This window comes from Symsagittifera roscoffensis, chromosome 9 (genome assembly GCF_963678635.1).
Source record: "Symsagittifera roscoffensis chromosome 9, txSymRosc1.1, whole genome shotgun sequence".
NCBI lineage: Eukaryota > Metazoa > Xenacoelomorpha > Acoela > Convolutidae > Symsagittifera > Symsagittifera roscoffensis.
In genome coordinates, this window is record NC_087070.1 from 39,129,684 (window position 1) to 39,149,122 (window position 19,439).

The window sequence follows — 19,439 nt, forward strand, 5'->3', positions numbered from 1 at the left end:
TTATTCTTTGTATGATTTTTAACGTGAAAATTTGATTCTCAATAAAAAAATTTTCAATGAAGGTCACTGTGGTTTCATTTGAAAAATGTTTCAGTGAACAAATTTTCGACCAAGCCACAGGTAGCAACTTAAAAAAACTCAGGCATCCGATAGTTTTTCCCCAAAATTTAGATACTTCAATGATAGCTCGGAAGGATTTAAACTAATTAAGCCAGTTATGATTTCTACACATCGTGCTGTGTGCTGTCATTTCACAAAACTATTTAAAATGATAAATTTGAAAAATCCTAATATTGTCTCCTAGAACTGAAAAAAAACTACTTCAGAAACCGTCTCCTGATAGATTTCAGAAAAACAATTTCAGAACTAGCTTTAGAAAATTCTCTTTTTTTTCAGTTTTGATAAGCACTTGCACTAAGAAAATTGGGCTCATATTCTTAATTAGACTGAATCAAACTGCAAATAATGGGCCATGTGTAGAAAACGAACGGCGTAGATTGGTCACTCTATTCTTTTCTAAATTGAACTTTTACTTTTCTTAGCTTTTGAATGTTTCTATATCAATTAGTTGGTTGCACGTGATAGTTATTTCAATTTGATTTTTTAAACTTTCAAATTGTAGTGATCCTTTTTTGAGTCTCTTTCCCAGAATTTCCTGATTCCACATGAAAAATTGAAGTCGTCTAAGATGATTGTCAATTGTCCGTTCATTCAGCTAGAGTTTTTGTGGGGTCATATCCCAAAAAATTCGAACAACTTCTTCTATTTTGATAGACAGTGTTTTCTTTGTTCCTAGACTCCTAGACTTTGTTCCTATCAGTAGTTTTTGCGGTAGTAGTGCTGGGATGAATTCTTTGACCAGGCGTTTCCAAATATGATTTCGAGTTGTTGGGCAAACTTCCGTTGTCGAATGAGTGTTGACTGCTGTTGGAGATGCAGAGGTTGCATGATAGCATAAACTCTCCCGTGCAGAAAAGGATTCGGAGTGAGGGCTTCAACATCATCGACTGATGATGAAACTGTAGTGACGGGTCTTGCATTCATAAAATTTTCAACCTCGCAAAGAATGGCGTTGAACGTGTCGTCTGTTAGAGTCTGGCTTCCATTGATGGCACAGAACCATTCTTTTACTGATTGGATAAATCGTTCCCAAACACCTCCAAATGAGGAGTATAGGCGGAATTAAAGGTCCAGACAATCTGAGGGTTGGCGTATAAGTGTCATATAATACGCGCGAAGAATGTTCTTACGGCATAAATGAAGGTGTGGGCTGATTGGTCCTGGCACATTTCGAGATATAGTGCGTGCTGTTAGGCAAGTCATGATAACGCCCTAGAGTTTGCTGCCTGTTTCTGCCGTTTTTGAAGCAAATGGTTCAAAGATATCTAGTGCTGTTTGCTGAAAGAGGAAGTATTCATTCTCTGGGAATCTAAAAGCAGGTAGCGATACCATTTCAGGCTGTAGTCCAGGTGCTTGCTGTCGTTGCCAGTTGTGAAAGTTTTTGACAATTCTGTCAATCTGTGCGCAAACACAGAGACTGCAGGTTTCTTTTTGTAGAAGGTTTCTCTAGCGAGGCGATTGTCAAATTTTTTGTGGGTTTCTCGGTTGAATAGGCGAACTGCTGAGTGTTTTCGGTCGTTGAGGATTATTAGGTGTTTTGAAAATAGTCCAATTGAGATTCTCGAAGCGTTCACATACTCGCAAAAATCCGTTTTTTCTAGGAAAAGTGATAAACTTCGAATACTTGTAGATGTCCTGATTGAACGATTTCTTCTGAACAATGTGTTTGCTTGAAGGTAGAGCTATTTGCGGCAATTATGATGTCGCTCGTCAGTTTGTTGGTCGGCTTTTTTTCTGCCGAAGTGTAGATCTTTTTAATCACAAATTCTGGCGGCACGTATCACGTATGCTGTAGTTCGGAAAAATATTGTCCAATTGGAGAATCTGCTCTAGTCAATGAAAATGTAGTCCGTTTTTCATTGGAACCTTTAAAACTAGCACTGCGTTGTTTCGATCGTTGAGAAGCGACACATATGTATTGAGGTATATGCGTCGTTTAGTTGTAGATTCTGCCAGTTGCACTCTGGTTCACACATAAATTGTGATCCGTTGAACCATCCTGATGTGTCACTAAGTTCTGATTGTGGTATTCCACGGGTTCAACCGTCTGCTTCGCTTAGCAGTCTTTGGCAATGTTTCCACTGGATAGTTACCAACGTCATAATGCTGTTCGGACAAATCCTAGAGCGGTAAAAAAAAAGTATAACAAAGCGCGGTCTTTCTTACACGAAATTAGGTGAGAAGAAAACCTATCAAAAAACTGATATGAATAATTACTTTCTTACCAATCTTATTAGACCAATTATGATGAGAGCTAAACAATAAAATTAAATTTTAAAAAATCTATTTAATTAAATCTATTTTTTTGGTTCCAACTTTCAATGAACTCTGGAATAAATGTGCTCGAGGTAGTTTTTATCTCCAGACAAGTTTCGTTCCACTTTTTATCTAGCAGTTTTTGATGGGTTTTTTTATATCATTTGGAAGCCACAAGGTACTTCACCTGTAATCATGTTTGCTCCGATTTTTGAAGAAAACTGAATATTTTTGCTTGTGGTGGTTTTTTCAGTCTATTTAGACAATCGAAATAATAATTTTCAACAAAACTTTTATACCTCATTGCAAATATCGACTCCTTGAAACCAAATGTAAAAAGTATGTTTTTTCTGATCACTTTGCAGAATTATGGGAAGTTAAAAAATTGCCAAATTGACTAAGCTGTTGACTAGTTTATTCGAACTTTGAATGTTTTATTCGCAGTGCTAAAAGCATAACACAAACTTTATTCGTGGTGACTTATATCGCAAAAAAAATTGTTCCTTCTTGGCCAATTTAACACAATTAGCACGCGATATATTTCGTGCTATAAACGAGTAAGAAGAGAGTTAATCCACATTAGACATCGTTCCAAATTGGATCGAAGCTTGATATTTACTCTCTTTAGCATCTGCTACATGCAAAATAAATCACTCTTAACTTTTAGGAGCGTGTGGGGGATGGTTTTCAATGAGAACTTTTTTAAGAACTTTTTGAAATTTTTCATTTTTCTTTGAAAGTTTCAGATACTTTTGTTTTAAATTACTTTGAAGAAATTACAACGCAGTGAAAACATTCAAGTCTTTGCCCTGAAACTGAGTAGTCTTTTATTTATTTTAAGTTTTACTTCGTTCAATTTTTTAGCTAATTTAGTTGCTCTTTACTGAAAAAAAAATATAACAAAAAATTTTGAAAGCAAAATGGATTTTCCAAATTTTCAGTTGAACTTTAACATTTTTCTTAAATTTCGAATTGTTTTGTTCAAATCATTGTGGTCGCATTCTTGGCATGGCAACCAGCTCTCTTGTTACTCCTAAATCGCTCCAGTTTTCCGGTTTTTGTATCTGCTTTAGTGCGTTTTTTGTGACAGACGCCCAGACCGAGCTTTTTTAAATTAAGTGACTCAAGAAAACGATTTAACAAAAATAATCTCACGTCAACATAGTTTTGATGCCTTTTATTGCAGAGGTAATTGTCAAAAAAATTGCAAGGGACAGTGAATCATTTCGTCTGTTGTTTGTGACAATCCTTTAATTAGTGCCCACGCAAAAAATTCTTCGTTAATTACTGATTCCATTTCATTAAAAAACCTCTAGAATTGTAGGTTGAATTGAGATTAATTTTCGAATTGCCTTTCGGCGTCAGAAAAGGGCGTGATGTTGTAATCACTCCCTCATTTTAGTCAAGGCGGAACTTATCAACATCTGAATGTGGATTTGGAACGCCTATTTCTATTCTGAGCGCTCCCTCTTACCAAATAAAAACAGCACCAAAATGCAAGTTATGTGTTCAATTTCTCTAATTTTTTTTAGCTTTAAGCAAAACGGATTTCATAGTCATAAATCACTGTCACAATTTGAAAATAGAACGATAATCGGCATAAAAATCCAACCTATTTTGATCTGCGAAAGAAGAATTTTTTGAATACAATGCTCAAAAAAATGTGAAAATTGATCAAATAAAATAACTATTATTTCAAGTTGTTCAATGATTTTGAGTTGTTGTTTTATTTTGACTGTTTCACTTTTTTGGAAGTATATACTTGTCAAAGCTGTTGTGTTTTTGACAATAATTGAGTGTGCCTCTGTTACAATCTTTTTGTTCATACTCTGCAGCGACTAAAAGGATAAGTGAAAGGTAGCCTTAAATAAACACAAAAGGTATTCTTCATCTTACTTTTCCAATTTTAAAGAAAGATGGATAATTTTCTGACCTTTCGGCTGAAAAAGAGTGTCTTTGCGAGTGTGTGTCGTTGCCAATAAAAGCACCAGGTGTGTCCATTTCATCAATTCAATTACCTGTAAAAGCAATTCCCTACTCCCACTCCCCCCCCCTTTCTCTGTAGATTTGTATTCTTCGTCCTCCATTTACCAATTTATCACTCCGTTCTGATTCAATCAAACAAATCTTCCCAGATTGCCCCTGAATAAACTGCATTTCACTGCAAATCAAACGAATCAAAACAAAGCATCAGGGCTGAAAAACGTGCTCCAAAATGACGAAAAGAACAAACCAAGTTCAAAAAAAGAGAAAAATAACTAGTTTTAAGTAAACATCGGAATGAAATTTTGTCCTTGCAAACACTGTACGCCTATACATGTGCGCATAGTCTAAAAAAAGTCATTTGAAAAACTTGCACCTGATATGGGGTATTTGAAAAGGCTCTAGTACCTCCAATCTACGTGAAATGGGAAGATTATTTAAACTTCTAGATCCTAGAAACAGTTTTTGTTAATTTACGATATTTCGGTTCTGGGCGATTTTTTTTTATGTCATTGAGAAACCTTGGCTCTAAGACCTAGGAATTACATTAAAAGTGTTTTTTTTTATAAATTTACAAACACAGTGCTTAAAATAGTGGGTTGGCTTCAATTGAAAGCGGGTTAAGTTAATTGCAAAAGTGAAGTTTGTAAGTATGTGCCTGTTTTTTCTCTGTGCTTGTTGCGGGGATTTTAATTGTACTGGGTGGACGGCGGGCGGGACTATGCATTAGCGCCCGTAACTGCAGTGGCTGCCCTATTTGAAGCAGAGCCCGTCAAAACTCATCTTAGTATTATAAATCGATCCCTCATTTGAGGGGAACATTAAAATGCCCCAGATTAATTCTGCCCCAGACAAACTTAAAAACACGTGAAATAATTCGCATATCAAGAGCTGCGATTGACGCAAAACCTAATTTTCAGATGGTTTACTTACATTTGCTGGTTGAATTTTTTCCGATTTTATGATCATGATGCTCTTCCTTAATTTTCACCAAATTTGACCTAAAACCCTGACCTAGAATTTTGGCTGTTGCAAGAAAATTCGCAGAATCAATATAAAATCAAGTTTTTGCTTTCAATATAATTTCATCTCTATAAATATTTATAGCTCAAAGCCCAACGCTTTTTTATTTATAACAAAATTTGAATATAAACAGAATACAAGACTGCTCGTATCAGGGAGAAGCCCTGAATGTTTCGACTGCCTTTTATGGTTTTATGGAGCACTAATAATATTTAAAAAAATAAATGAAATAAAATAAAATGAAACTTTTTTTTCTAAAATTTGAATTTTTTAAAATAAAAATCATCCCCCCTCACGCCATATAAAGTACAAAAGGATTAATTTCGCTCCTTGTAACAAATCAATTATGGCAATTAAGCTTCTTTCAACCAATTTGGAAAAATTTTAAGACGGATTCACTCTCCGCTTGCGCGTTAATAGCGCGAAGTATATCGCGCGTTAATTGTCCCAATTTGGCAAAAATTACAATCTTTAAACCCCAATAACTTTACAAAAAATGATCACAGGTGAAATATCTTTTCAAATTTGAGCTCAGGACAATAATAGCTTTCGAACGATATAAAAAATTCCGTCAAAAATGGTTAGTTAAAAAGTCGAAATTTGTCTGAAGAAAAAAAAACCCACCCCGAGCACAAATATCCCGTTACTTTCGTATCGAAAGTCGGAACAATAAACAAGACTGCTCGTATCAAGGTGAAGCCCTGAATGTTGCGACTGCCTTTTAAGGTTTATGGAGCAGCAGTAATAACATTAAAAAAATTAAATGAAATAAAATGAAATTAAATTTTTTTTTTATAAAATTTGAAATTTTTTATGAAAATCATCACCCCACATGCCATATAAAGTATAACAAGACTGCTCGTATCAGGGCGAAGCCCTGAATGTTCCGACTGCCGTTTAAGGTTTATGAAGCAGCAGTATAATAACTTAAAAAAATTAAATGAACTACAACAAAAAGAAATTTTTTTTCTAAAATTTGACATTTTTCATGAAAATCATCCCCCCACACGCCATATAAAATACAAAAAGCTAAATTTCTTTCCTTGTAACAAATCAATTATGGCAAATAAGCTTCGTTCAACCAATTTGGAACGATTTATAAGACGGATTAAATCTCCGCTTACGCGTTAATAGCGCGAATTAAATCGCGCGCTAATTGTCCCAAATTGGTCGAAATGGCAATCTTTAAACCCTCATAACTTTACGAAAAATAATCACAGGTGAAAGATTTTTTCAAATTTAAGCTCAGGACAACAAAACTTTTTGAATGATTAAAAAAATTCTGTCAAAAATGGCCAGATAAAAAGTCCAAATTTGTCTGAAGAAAAAAAAACCCATCCCGAGCAAAAATATTCCGTTACTTTCGTATGAAAGTCGGAACAAAAAGATAGATTTCGTTCCTTGTAACAAATCAATTATGGTAAATAAGCTTCGTTCAACCAATTTGGAACGATTTCTAACACGGATTAAATCTCCGCTTACGCGTTAATAGCGCGAAGTATATCGCGCGTTAATTGTCCCAAATTGGCCAAAATGGCAATCTTTAAACCCTACTTTACGAAAAATGATCACAGGTGAAATATCTTTTCAAATTTGAGCTCAAGACAATAATAGCTTTCGAATGATAAAAAAAATTGCGTCAAAAATGGCTAGTTAAAAAGTCGAAATTTGTCTGAAGAAAAAAAACGCACCCCGAGCACAAATATTCCGTTACGTTCGTATCGAAATTCGGAACAACTAGATTATAATGAGCAGATTATCAAGTTTGTATATTTTTGTATATTTGTTTTGATGAGTGTTTGTTTTTATTTCATTATGATATGATTTTCATTCACAGCCGATGAAAAATCCAAAAAACTGATTTCGTTTTTAATTTTTTTTTGCAAAACTACACAATTTAATATAAGATGATGTAACATTTCAACTGCGTCGCCTTTTTAACACTCTAAGTCACGTTAATCTAAAAATTGATTTTTAAAGCCGATTAAACACTGACCAAAAGCACCTGCAGAATTAACCCCAACTAATCTATATCTAACTCATTCACTCCCAAAAGCAGCAGTAATCTCTCATTTAGGAAACAAAAACACGGTAAAAGGTTGATTTGACTATAAAAAAACTGAGGGTGAATGTGAATTCAATCCCTCCATTATACCATTTTGTCTGCTGATTTGATTGTTTTTTTCGGTGTGTTCAATACGTATTCAGTATTCACAGTCTGTGAATTTGATCGTGTATCGTGTCTGTTGAAGGCGAAGTGGAGTTATTAACTAGTCATAAATTAGTTATAACGGGGGACAAAAAGGGCGCAGTTGTATTTTTGGATGTAGTTTGCAGGTGTAATACCATGTCACTCACTGTCAGTGGTGTTATTAGGTGGTATGAAATGGCCAAGCGGGTAAATTGGTTTCCCTCCCCCTCCCCTTATACAAAGCTCTCATCGCACAAATAATTGAACTATATTAATTTGTTTCTACCATTTTTAATGCCACGTTGTTTCAAATAAAATAGTCTGAAAATTTTCAGAACCAATTATAAGATAAATTTTCAAAAAAAAAATCGAACTAATTAAAAACATCTGACGCAGTAGTCACATTATCGCCAAAATTATCGATGCCTTGAGCACAATAAAAGCAATTCAAATTTGATTGGTTTTTGTTAGGTGACGAAAGTTTGAAAATTACCAATTTGGAGCGTATCATTCACGACGAATTAGAGCAATAAAGAAACCATTATAAAATTGCTTTAAGATACACTAATCGGTTTTAATGATGTGTTGGGAGCTGCAAATTTTATCGCTTTGTATTTTTAAAATATTGACAAAGTTATGCTTCAGACACATTAAGAAGCAGCTAGACAAATCAGGATTTTTGCTCCGACTCACGAAGAAAATGCGGCATGTTTATGCTTGGGATTGTGTTTTGTATTCAAATTTGTATTTTCCACCAGGCGTTCTTGCAGACTAGTTTTAAAACTCCCTTCAAGATATTGTTGTTCAGAGCTAACATTAAATTCACCTGTGAATATTTTTTTTAAGTAAAATGGAGTTTGAAAATGGCTAATTTATCCAATATGAAACAATTACTGCGAGATAGATTGCGTTCTTTTAACACGCGTTAGCGCAGTATTGAATTGTTCAAATTGAATTTAGGCAAGTCATTATTTGCATTTTTGAAAAAAATTGACGGAATAGTTGGGCGTAGGGGTGTTTTTTTCCGATCAATCTCGATTTTTTCATTAGCCATTTTGAATGGAGTTTTTTACCATCTGAAACCGGTGATGGCAAAACCATCTACTATCATCTGAAAGCCCGTGATGTCTTGCAACTAAATTTAAAAATCAATTTTAATTATCTTCATTTTGTTGTGAAACATTATTGTTTTTAAATTGACAATTAACGCGCAAAATTTGTTGGACTATTTAAGTATCAGTTTGTTCCAATTTGAATTGGAGCAAAATGTTTGGTTTTACTAAAAAGCTACCAGACGCTAAAAAAGACTGCTCTTTTATCAGGGCAAATCCCTGAACGTTCCGACTGTCCCTTAATTCATATCGAAAAGTTTTTGAGTAAAAAACAAATTATTGAAAATCCATAAACTTTGAGTCGTGCTTAATTAAAACGACCGATTAACTAGCCTCAATTGATTTTGGAATGAATTGTTGTGCGGGATAATTCGCCACGCATAAGTAATTCGCGTTACGCTCTCAGCATTATGAAAAAACTCTTAAATGCGAGCATAAGTTAATCCAGAAAATGTCCAATTTGGCAATTTTCAACCCCTAGAACTTCACAAAAAATATTTTGAATTCGAATTTGAAATCAAGAAGTCGATATCTTCAATGGGGTTTAAAAGTTTTTGAAAATGAACTCAAGAAGTCGATATCTTCAATGGGGTTTAAAATGTTTTGTTGAAAGATATTATTTTGATCAGCGAAAATTGACTGAAGAAAAAACCCACACCGAGCATAAATATACCGTTTTTTTTCGAAAGTCGGAACTATGAATCATCTTGCTTACGGCATGGCGTAAAAAAGTCCAAAAATCACACTTTTTTAAAATATTTTTTAAAACTGAGATATTTTTATTTTGCGCAAAATCAGGCACCACATAGACATGTCGTGAGAATCTGATATATGTCATATTCAGGTAATTTTAGCCGTGATTCGAACTTCATTTGAAAATCTAAAAAAGCTTTCTGGATGACCTCGAAGGTTTTTTACTTTTTGAACAGACCTAGAGCAAAAAAAATTGTTGAAACAACTACATACAGTTTTGAGGAAAATCATATTTGCTAGTAGAGCAATGGCTCAAACTTTAAAGACAAAAGAAAAAAATCAGAACGAATCGTGAGAAGACATCAAAAACGAGAAAAAAATTCACAGTCATGGCATACAAACTGCAAACTGTATCTGAAAATTTCGTAATAAGAGGGCTTTTATTTTACAATTTAACGAGGTTTAATTTGGTAACTTTCTCAAAATTTCTGCTAAACCATCCTTCTTTCAAGTTTTTGCCTCTGCAATTTTTTTGGTGAGAAGTTTTACGCAAATGAAGTTTTATAGCCTCGATTGCATATTTTGAAGAAAAAAAAACATTATAAGACTTGCCGGTAGAAAACTGGATATGATGGTATTCCCATTCACCGTTTGGATAAAATAGTGGTCGTAACTTTTGCGGGTGTTAAGATTGCAAGCTTCGATTAACTAATTGAGTCTTCACTGGGAGATATTCGAGCCCAGTGGTGACTATCTTTAGCCGATGGGTTGAATTTCAACTTTAGGGCTGTGGATGCTTCTTTTGAAGTGAGATATCTAATTGATATCTTCTAATCAAGGAGAGAATATTGCAGTTTGATGGTCAGATTAAGGCCTCAAAATACTTTGATCCCCCTCACTTTCCATATCTCAGCCTTCTCTGCTGTCTCCTGCATCAAATGCTCTTAAGTCACAAGTAGCGCCATTCAATCAACTTCCCATATTCTTACTACTTCAAAAGTAAATGCAAGAATCAGACTATGATTGCTTAAAATGGCCAGACAACTTATCTTTTGTGAAGTTACTTTTTAATTCTCTTTCGGTCTTCTTCTTTTTACTATTTTTTTTGTTGTTTTTTGCCTTTTTTTTTATCTTACTGTGTTCTTCATTTTGAAGTTCTATTTGATTTTTTTCTGATTGTTTTTTATTATTTTTAGTCTCATTGTTTTTCTTTTTCGTCTTTTTTCGTTCTTTTTTGGTTATTTCTCAAAATTTTTTTTTCCTTTTCCACTGATTTTTCTTTGTATTTTTGAGTTGAATGAAATGAAAGTGCGATAAATTTAAGCAAGTGCCGAGGGCATCTTCGCTAGTATATAGGAGTTTGTGGGGGTATGGATGGAGTAAGAAGAGAGTTGATGTGTGATGCCAGCCCTGTTCGATTGTGGCAGTGCCGCTCCGAATTCTAATGAGCTACTTGTTCTTTTCACTCCCTCGGGGCAATCATACCATCATTACAGATCTATCAGACGCCACGCGGGGGATACCTATTCCATTCCCCCTCTTTAAACCTGCCCTCTTTTTTACCCCTTTTGCAATCCCCATGTCGCCTGATTAGCATACATTCACGCTGTAAACAACGTCTGATAAAAATTAATCAAAGGCCAAGTTATGTGAAACACTATAAATTATAAGTAATTTGTGCGACCTAATTTAAATTATGCTAAATGAGCTCGACCTCATTTTGTCGGCTCACTGACCTTTTGGCTTGCTTGTAGCTGTGTTCTTATTATAATAGACCCACATAATATCCATGATCAATCTGAATTAAATTATGGATTAGAAACGCAGCTTAGGGCTGAAAGTTTTAGGCGCATCTAGTTAACCCTACACGCTGATTCACCAACAATGAAAATCAATTTGCATGTGTGTCAAAATCAAAATTGACAGACGGATTCGACCTTCAAAATAGACAGTTTTTCATAGTCGCAATTTGTAAAGACAAATCATTATTTTTTTGTCGCGGGAGCGGCTCCCATTTCAGCTTACGTAACAAATAAAAAATGGAAGCAAGTTTGGGGTTTATTTCAAAGTTTATAGCAGAATCTGAATCATGTGGCGCATATTTTTCAAAATACTTCCACAAAAATGAAATTTTCAAATTATAAATTAATAAATTTATTCAATTTTAGAGCGAGATTTCCCAAGGACTCAACTCTTTGTCTGAGAAAGCGAAGCAAGCGAAGGACCTCGTCGCAAACTTCAAAGGGTCTTCCGAAAGTCTTCAGGAGGACGCAGTGTCCTTCGAAACCAGAGTGGTCTGCGAGTTCGACGCCGTAATCGAGGCACTGCAACGTCGAAAAGAACAATTGATAGCTGAGCTCGAACGAGAAAAGCAGCGAAAGCAGCAAGTGTTCAAAAAGAGCAGTCACGAATGCACACAATACTTGAGGCAGACGACCGGTCTGATCGAATACTGTCTTGAGGTTCTTCAGGAGTCGGACCAAATAAGCTTTTTACAGATTTCGGGACCGGTGATTAAACGTGTGTATGAAGCTGACATGCAGTGGCGCCGAAAACTCCACGAAGAAGGCGACGACTCGAACCGCTCGTTTCGCTACAAAATAGACTGCTCACATGTTCGTAAACTAGCCGAGGAGCTGAACTTTTGCAAACTCGAAACTCCTACGACGCCGTTGATCGTAACCGACGAGTGTTACGCCGAAAACAACAGCGTTTCGTTCTCGTGGCGCGCACACTCTTCTACTTGGGTAGATGGGTACATTTTGGAGATTGATGATGGAAAAATGGGTAGATTCAGGGAAGTTTATCGAGGCAAGGAAACTGTTTGCACTATTGACGGGTTACATTTCGGTATGTCGTACAGAGCGAGAGTTCGTTGTTTCAACGAGTGCGGTGTAAGCTCGCACAGTGATGTCGTCGCGCTGAGCACTTCAAAAGTGGCTTGGTTTACTTTGAACGGAGATGACGCTCACAGCGACCTAATTCTGTCGAACGCGAACTCGACCGTTACGAGCAGCAGTTTCGACGAACGAGTAGTTCTCGGAAACATTGGATTTTCGAAAGGTAAACACTACTGGGAAATCACGATTGATCGCTACGACAGCCTACCTGATCCCGCGTTCGGTGTAGCACGACAAGATGTTCCTAAAGATTGCATGCTTGGCAAAGATTCCAAATCATGGGCGCTTTACATCGACCGGAAACGCAGTTACTTCATGCACAATAACGTTCATTCACAAGGAAACAGCGGAGGTATCGGCCTGGGAAGCGTGATCGGAGTTTTGATCAACCTGGAAAAATACTTGCTCTCGTTTTTTGTCGACGGGAAATTTTTGGATACTTTTGTACTACATGATGTTGGGGGAGTTTTCTACCCAGCTCTAAGCCTCAATAGAAATGTGCAAGCTACGATTCATACGGGCCTCAACCCTCCAGATTTCAGCTAAAATGAAACCCCAGAAATATGCAATACAGCCTGTTTGAATTGAAGACAATAAATTATCAGGGAAAGCTCTAGAAATAAAAAATCATGGGAAACACGGACTTGTTTGAACTGTTCATCGCATTACTTTCTGCGTAGTACTTAGTCAGTTTTTCATTAGACGTTTAAAGATCATAGATCATCATGATATTTACTGACCCAATATTGAATTTGACAATGCGTGCTTTTAACAATCAAAAACTATTTTCAATCATTTTTATCAGAAGAAGCTAAGAAATCAGAAAAGAAAAAGTAGAAAAAACCAGGCCAAGGTTTCGGTGAGTGGGGCCCGATACGAGCATGATCTGTGACAAAGAAGGAAGCCACTCAAGATAAATGGTTTGGTCTGTCTATCTTATGCCGAAAAATTAGAGCAAGTCTGACACTCGACTAAATATTAGAGTTTCAACTTGAATAAAGCTGTTGAACTTCAAGGACCATTTCTAACCCTATTTACCGTATCCAGCGACAATTTCTTCAAAATCCGCGATAACTCTTCTAAAATCATGCGATAATGTTTGACATCAGCAAAGCAGTTTAGGCTGTCAAAAAATCAAAAGAGAAAGCTAATTGATATAGAATTGGAGATTGCAAAACGATCTCGATACCAGGAACTTAATGAGTTTTTAGCCTTCTGATAGCAAAAATATTAATCACTCTAAAAATTATCAAAAATGTCTGAAATTGGGGACAACTTTTTTTTTATTCTAAAACCAACGTTTCTGGCCGTAGACTGCGCTACGATTCATCACTTGGATGTCCGTGCACTAAAATTTTTCTGAATTTATGTCTAAAAAAGATCAGTTTTCGAAAATTTATTAATTCAATTCGAACTCAACTTTTACTTTTGCAATAATTTTTGTTGATAAGATGAAGTTTTGAAATTTTAGTACAACAGTTTTGAGCTTAGAGTGAGAAGGTGGTATTGTTATTCAAGAGAAAAATAACCGATATAGAATTTGGTATTGTAAAATGGTCTCGACACCAGGAACTCATTGAGTTTTCAGCCTTCTGATAGCAAAAACTTAGATCACAATGAAAATTATCGAAAATGTCTGAAATTGGGGACAATTTTTTTAAATTCTAAAACCAACGCGTTTCTGGCCGTAGACTGCTTAAATCATAATGCGCTACGATTCACCACTTTGATGTCCGTGCACTAAAAATTTTCTGAATTTATGTCTAAAAAAGATCAGTTTTCGAAAATTTATTAATTCAGTTCAAACTCAAATTTTACTTTTGCAATAATTTTTGTTGATAAGATGAAGTTTTTGAATTTTTAGTACAACAGTTTGGAGCGTAGAGTGATAAGGTGGTATTGTTGTTCAAGAGAAAAATAACCGATATAGAATTTGGTATTGTAAAACGGTCTCGACACCAGGAACTCATTGAGTTTTCAGCCTTCTGATAGCAAAAAACTTAAATCACAATCAAAATTATCAAAAATGTCTGAAATTGGGGACATTTTTAAAAAAAAATTTAAAACCAACGTTTCAGGCCGTAGACTGCGCTACGATTCATCACTTTGATGTCCGTGCACTAAAAATTTTCTGAATTTATGTCTAAAAAAGATCAGTTTTCGAAAATTTATTAATTCACTTCAAACTCAAATTTTACTTTTGCAATAATTTTTGTTGATAAGATGAAGTTTTTGAATTTTTAGTACAACAGTTTGGAGCGTAGAGTGATAAGGTGGTATTGTTGTTCAAGAGAAAAATAACCGATATAGAATTTGGTATTGTAAAACGGTCTCGACACCAGGAACTCATTGAGTTTTCAGCCTTCTGATAGCAAAAAACTTAAATCACAATCAAAATTATCAAAAATGTCTGAAATTGGGGACATTTTTAAAAAAAAATTTAAAACCAACGTTTCAGGCCGTAGACTGCGCTACGATTCATCACTTTGATGTCCGTGCACTAAAATTTTTCTGAATTTATGTCTAAAAAAGATCAGTTTTCGAAAATTTATTAATTCAATTCAAACTCAACTTTTACTTTTGCAATAATTTTTGTTGATAAGATGAAGTTTTTGAAATTTTAGTACAACAGTTTTGAGCTTAGAGTGAGAAGGTGGTTTTGTTGTTCACCAATTCGCAAAATGGGAACAATCTAAGGCGTAGAATGTGTTTTTTTAAAATCTTTTTTTTTTACTATCTCAATGACAAATTTTTGTCTGCTTTCAGATAAGTTGTCTCAGCACCATGAGAAACAGATCTAACTGCTGTGATTTAATCCAATTGTTGTTATAAACTTATTAAATAGGTTTGTTATGTTGCGGCGATCCGAATTTTTGTTAAAACTGGGAAACTGGGTCGCCCTTGTCTACGAAAGGATTTTAGAGGTCCGGTTGTATGCAGCTGGAAGTGAGGAGAGCATACGTGTTTTTGAGTATTCAGCGGAAATCAACCGACTAACAAATATTTCATATCGAAGAGTTCATCCTTGTTTTAGTTACACAGCCGGAAAGCTTCATAGCTGATCACTTTGATAGCATCAGATTCTTTGAAGCTTGTCAAGTTTTCTGGCGAACTCGGGTTGACTCCCATTGGTTAAGAGAAAGCTTGGTGTGCTCAAGTGTCTGCATTTTATTTTTGTTACATACTATGATGTTTTGTTGTAGCGACGTTCCTCAGAGACTTTTATCGAACCTAAAGCCAAGCATCCGATTTTGGGGAATTTGCTCAATATGGCTGATCAAGTGAATACGGCTGATGAGTTTTTTACGAATGCTGGTTATGTAATGGATCTTTACTTGGGGAGGAATCTTTTACTTGCTTAAAACATCGTTGTCAATCAATCCATTTCAAATGTAATAGAGCTGCGTCACCAGCATCTAATTTGTCCAAAAATGGACTTCTGTCGTGGTCTTTTATGGAGTGTGCCTCGGTCATCAGCAATTTTGTTCAACGGCAATTTTTGTAATTATCTCGAAAGAATCTGCGGGCGACCAGCAAAAGTTAAACCGATGCCGAGTAAATCAAACAGAAACAAACAGAAATTGATTAAGTGTTTGAGAAAGATAAAAGAAAGGTGGTACAGAGAAGCAGCCATTTTTCAGTGAGGTTATACGATGGAAGTCTGCTGCAAACTTGCACAGGAATTCCAGAGCTGCATCCGCGTCAGATAAGATTGCAAAAAAAACGAATAATTGGCCAAACATTTTGCGAAACAAAGCAGCTAAAATTGAACCAAATTAAACAAGAAACAGATAAGCTCAGCAATGGAATTATGTCGATATATGCAACACTGAAGTAACTTGTCAGGTCGTGATTGACTATTGCAAAAAAAGGAGTGGATCCCACAGCATTTTGAATGGCATCGAAGTAAAACTCAAAAGCTAACGCTTTTTCACCGTAATTCTCCTCAAAATTCTAACAAAACGATTAATTTTTATAATTTCCGGCCCGTAAGAAATGTGTACCGACAGTTCAGACTCAATGAAGATGGAAACACGTGGTTGAAAGCTTTGAAGAAAGATTGGCTGAAAAGCGAAAAACGCAAATTATCAACTGTTGTCGGTGAAAAGTCAGATCTCTCCGAAATTTTTTTTGCATGTACAGAACATCATTATATCATTCGAGCTTTTTTATTTCTCACCAAATCATGGGTTAAAGATTAAAAGATTAATAAACTTGTTCTGGTTGGCTCTACTTTAAAAAGGTTTTATCTCTGCTAATAGGAACGATAAAATAGGAGGTTGATTACTGCTAATATACAACACGAAGTATCAAGTAATCAAGATCGAAAGTTTCGAAAATGACAGAATAAAAATTCGTCAAAAAATGACCGTCGGCATTTTTCGTGGCTTTCGTGTTCAAATTTTTTAATCTAGTAACGCATTATCGATCGAATGCGTTTGGAACGAACTATTCCCCAAAATGAACTCGAGAAATTGTACATGCGGGTTCAAAACATATGACAGCGGCAGCTGTTTATATTGGCTTGAAAACCATCCAAGCTGTCTATCCTTTTTATGCAGATGAATTATTGAAAAATTGAATTACTGAACATATGGTGAAGTTCTAGACTTGGTGAATATTGGCCACTAGTCCCCATTGTTGAAAGAAACATCAATGAAAGGCAATGAATTCAGCAATTTTCGAAAAATCACAAACCTCTCTATAATCAGCAAGATTCTTTAGAAACATGTGGCTTAAGCATTGATAAATCATCTCCATGGTAGTTGTATGTTGTGCTCAAACCAGTCGACTTGTTTATCGAAGCACTCAACTGAAAAAACATTGCCGAAAGCCGCTTCTAGTTTCGCTGCAAAGACCGATAAAATAAAAAATGTACTGATAATTTGTATTGACCTCAGCCGTGCTTCCGATACTCTGCATCACAACAGAATGGGCATAACGGATAAATACTCACCTGGTTTCACATTTGTTTGACTGGCAGAACTGACTTTGTGATTTGAGAGGGCGTCAAACTATCCAGGCAAAAATTAAAAAGCAGCTGCATTGGCTGCCGACTAAACGTCAAAGAAAATTTATAATTGCAACGCTTGTTTTCAAAGTTTTGGGAAGTTACTAAAAGCCAAGATATCTCTAAAACATGTTAAGCCCCTGTTGCGTTATGGAAGAACCGGTGAATCGATTCTCAGAGTGGAGGAAGAACGAAATATATCCAGCAAACTTTTTCTTTTACTACTGCTGCCATTTGTAACAAAGTTCCAGAAGATATTCGATGTGCGCAGTCTTTAGAAATTTTGAACCAAAATGTGAAGGCTCATTTTTAAAATATTATATCAATTCTTAGTAAATTTTGTAATACTTTGTACAAAAAAACTACTCTGTTCTTTATTCTTAACTGCATAACTTTGGGGTTTTATAGTAAATAAAGCAAATTAGTCGAAAGCTGACAACCATTCATTTTTTGCTGCCGCATTTTTTCGATCTAAAATAAACCCCAATCTTGTAAAATCTTCTAATTCAATCACCTTTTTTAGACAAACAACCTTTATTCTTTAGACTTAATGGCGTGGAATATGAAAAAAAATGTATTAGAGGGTTTTTTCCCCATTTTAAAGTTCTTTTTTTAAAATTGGAAATTTTTTCAATTCAGTGTGGTGAAAAAGTTCTGTGGTACTTGCACAGCAACCGGCTATCTAAGTGTAAATTGAAAACTGGGTTTGGAAACTTTTGTTTTCAGAAAATTGTTTTCTTGTTCTCTCCAATTAACCACTGAAAACTTTTAGATTTATTATCTGTTTTTAAAAACCAAATAAGACCTTAAAAACAAATTCTGTTTTTGTTAGTCCCATTAAAGAACAAGCCCGGAAGTTTTTGCGGCTGGATAAAAATTATAGAAACACAATAACAAATTATTCTATTTAAAGTTTTTATAGGTTATCAAAGTTGGATAATTATTGTTGTTTTGGGTAATGGAAAACGCAAATAATTTTAGAAATAAAAAATAAGACAAAAAATACTGCTAATTTGACTTCAAAACCTTCTTTTTAAGACTGTTTTTTTTATTTTTATGGCCAGTTTTCTCACAAAAAAGGAAGTTTTCAAAAAATGCAATGTAAATTTAAATCAGATAAAAATTGCCTTTTTAATTATTTAAAAATGCTAAGATTAAAATTGCAATTGAATTAGTTGTGGCTTACAGTACGCTCTAGAGAAAAACTGAAATTTTTGCGCAGTTTGAATACCCCAAAATGTTCAAATTGTCATTCTTTGATATCATTTATTATACAAAAACATCACAGGTGAAATATAGCTTCAATATTGAGTTGATTTATCAAAAGTTATCGTATGATTTAAGAACCCTTCATAAAAATGACTAGATGAGAAACCTAAAAAAAACTAACTGCACAAACATTTCGTCACTTTGTTCGAACGCCGGCACAAAAAAACTACTCTATTCTTTATTCTTAACTGCATAACTTCGGGGTTTTATAGGAAATAAAGCAAATTGATCAAAAGCTGACAACCTTTTTTTTTGCTGCCGCATTTTTTTGATCCAAAATAAACCCCAATCTTGTGAAATCTTCTAATTCAATCACCTTTTTTAGACAAAAAAACAAGACATAATGACGTGGAATATGAAAAAAAAATGTATTAGACAGTTTTTTGCCATTTTAAAGTTCTTTTTTTAAAATTGGAAATTTTTTCAATTCAGTGTGGTGAAAAAGTTCTGTGGTACTTGCACAGCAACCGGCTATCTAAATGTAAATTAAAAACTGGGTTTGGAAACTTTTGTTTTCAGAAAATTGTTTTCTTGTTCTCTCCAACTAACCACTGAAAACTTTTAGATTTATTATCTGTTTTTAAAAACCAAATAAGACCTTAAAAACAAATTCTGTTTTTTTAGTCCCATTAAAGAACAAGCCCGGAAGTTTTTTGCGGCTGGATAAAAATTATAGAAACACAATAACAAATTCTTCCGTTTAAAGTTTTTATAGGTTACCAAAGTTGGATAATTATTGTTGTTTTGGGTAATGGAAACGCAAATAATTTTAGAAATAAAAAATAAGACAAAATACTGCTAATTTGACTTCAAAAACGTCTTTTTAAGACTGTTTTTTGATTTTTATGGCCAGTTTTCTCACAAAAAAGGAAGTTTTAAAA

The 19,439-nt window shown here is 34.8% G+C and overlaps 1 protein-coding gene across 1 annotated transcript in view; it reads left to right on the forward strand.

Moving 5' to 3' along the window:
• Positions 1–13,070, forward strand: part of LOC134853826 (E3 ubiquitin-protein ligase TRIM9-like) — a 34,717-nt gene extending 21,647 nt beyond the window's left edge. Inside the window, exon 6 of the mRNA XM_063869743.1 lies at positions 11,547–13,070. Coding sequence (XP_063725813.1) covers positions 11,547–12,824 — 1,278 coding nt within the window. The 3' untranslated portion in view covers positions 12,825–13,070. The remainder of the gene's footprint in view (positions 1–11,546) is intronic.
• The last annotated feature ends 6,369 nt before the right edge of the window (positions 13,071–19,439 follow it).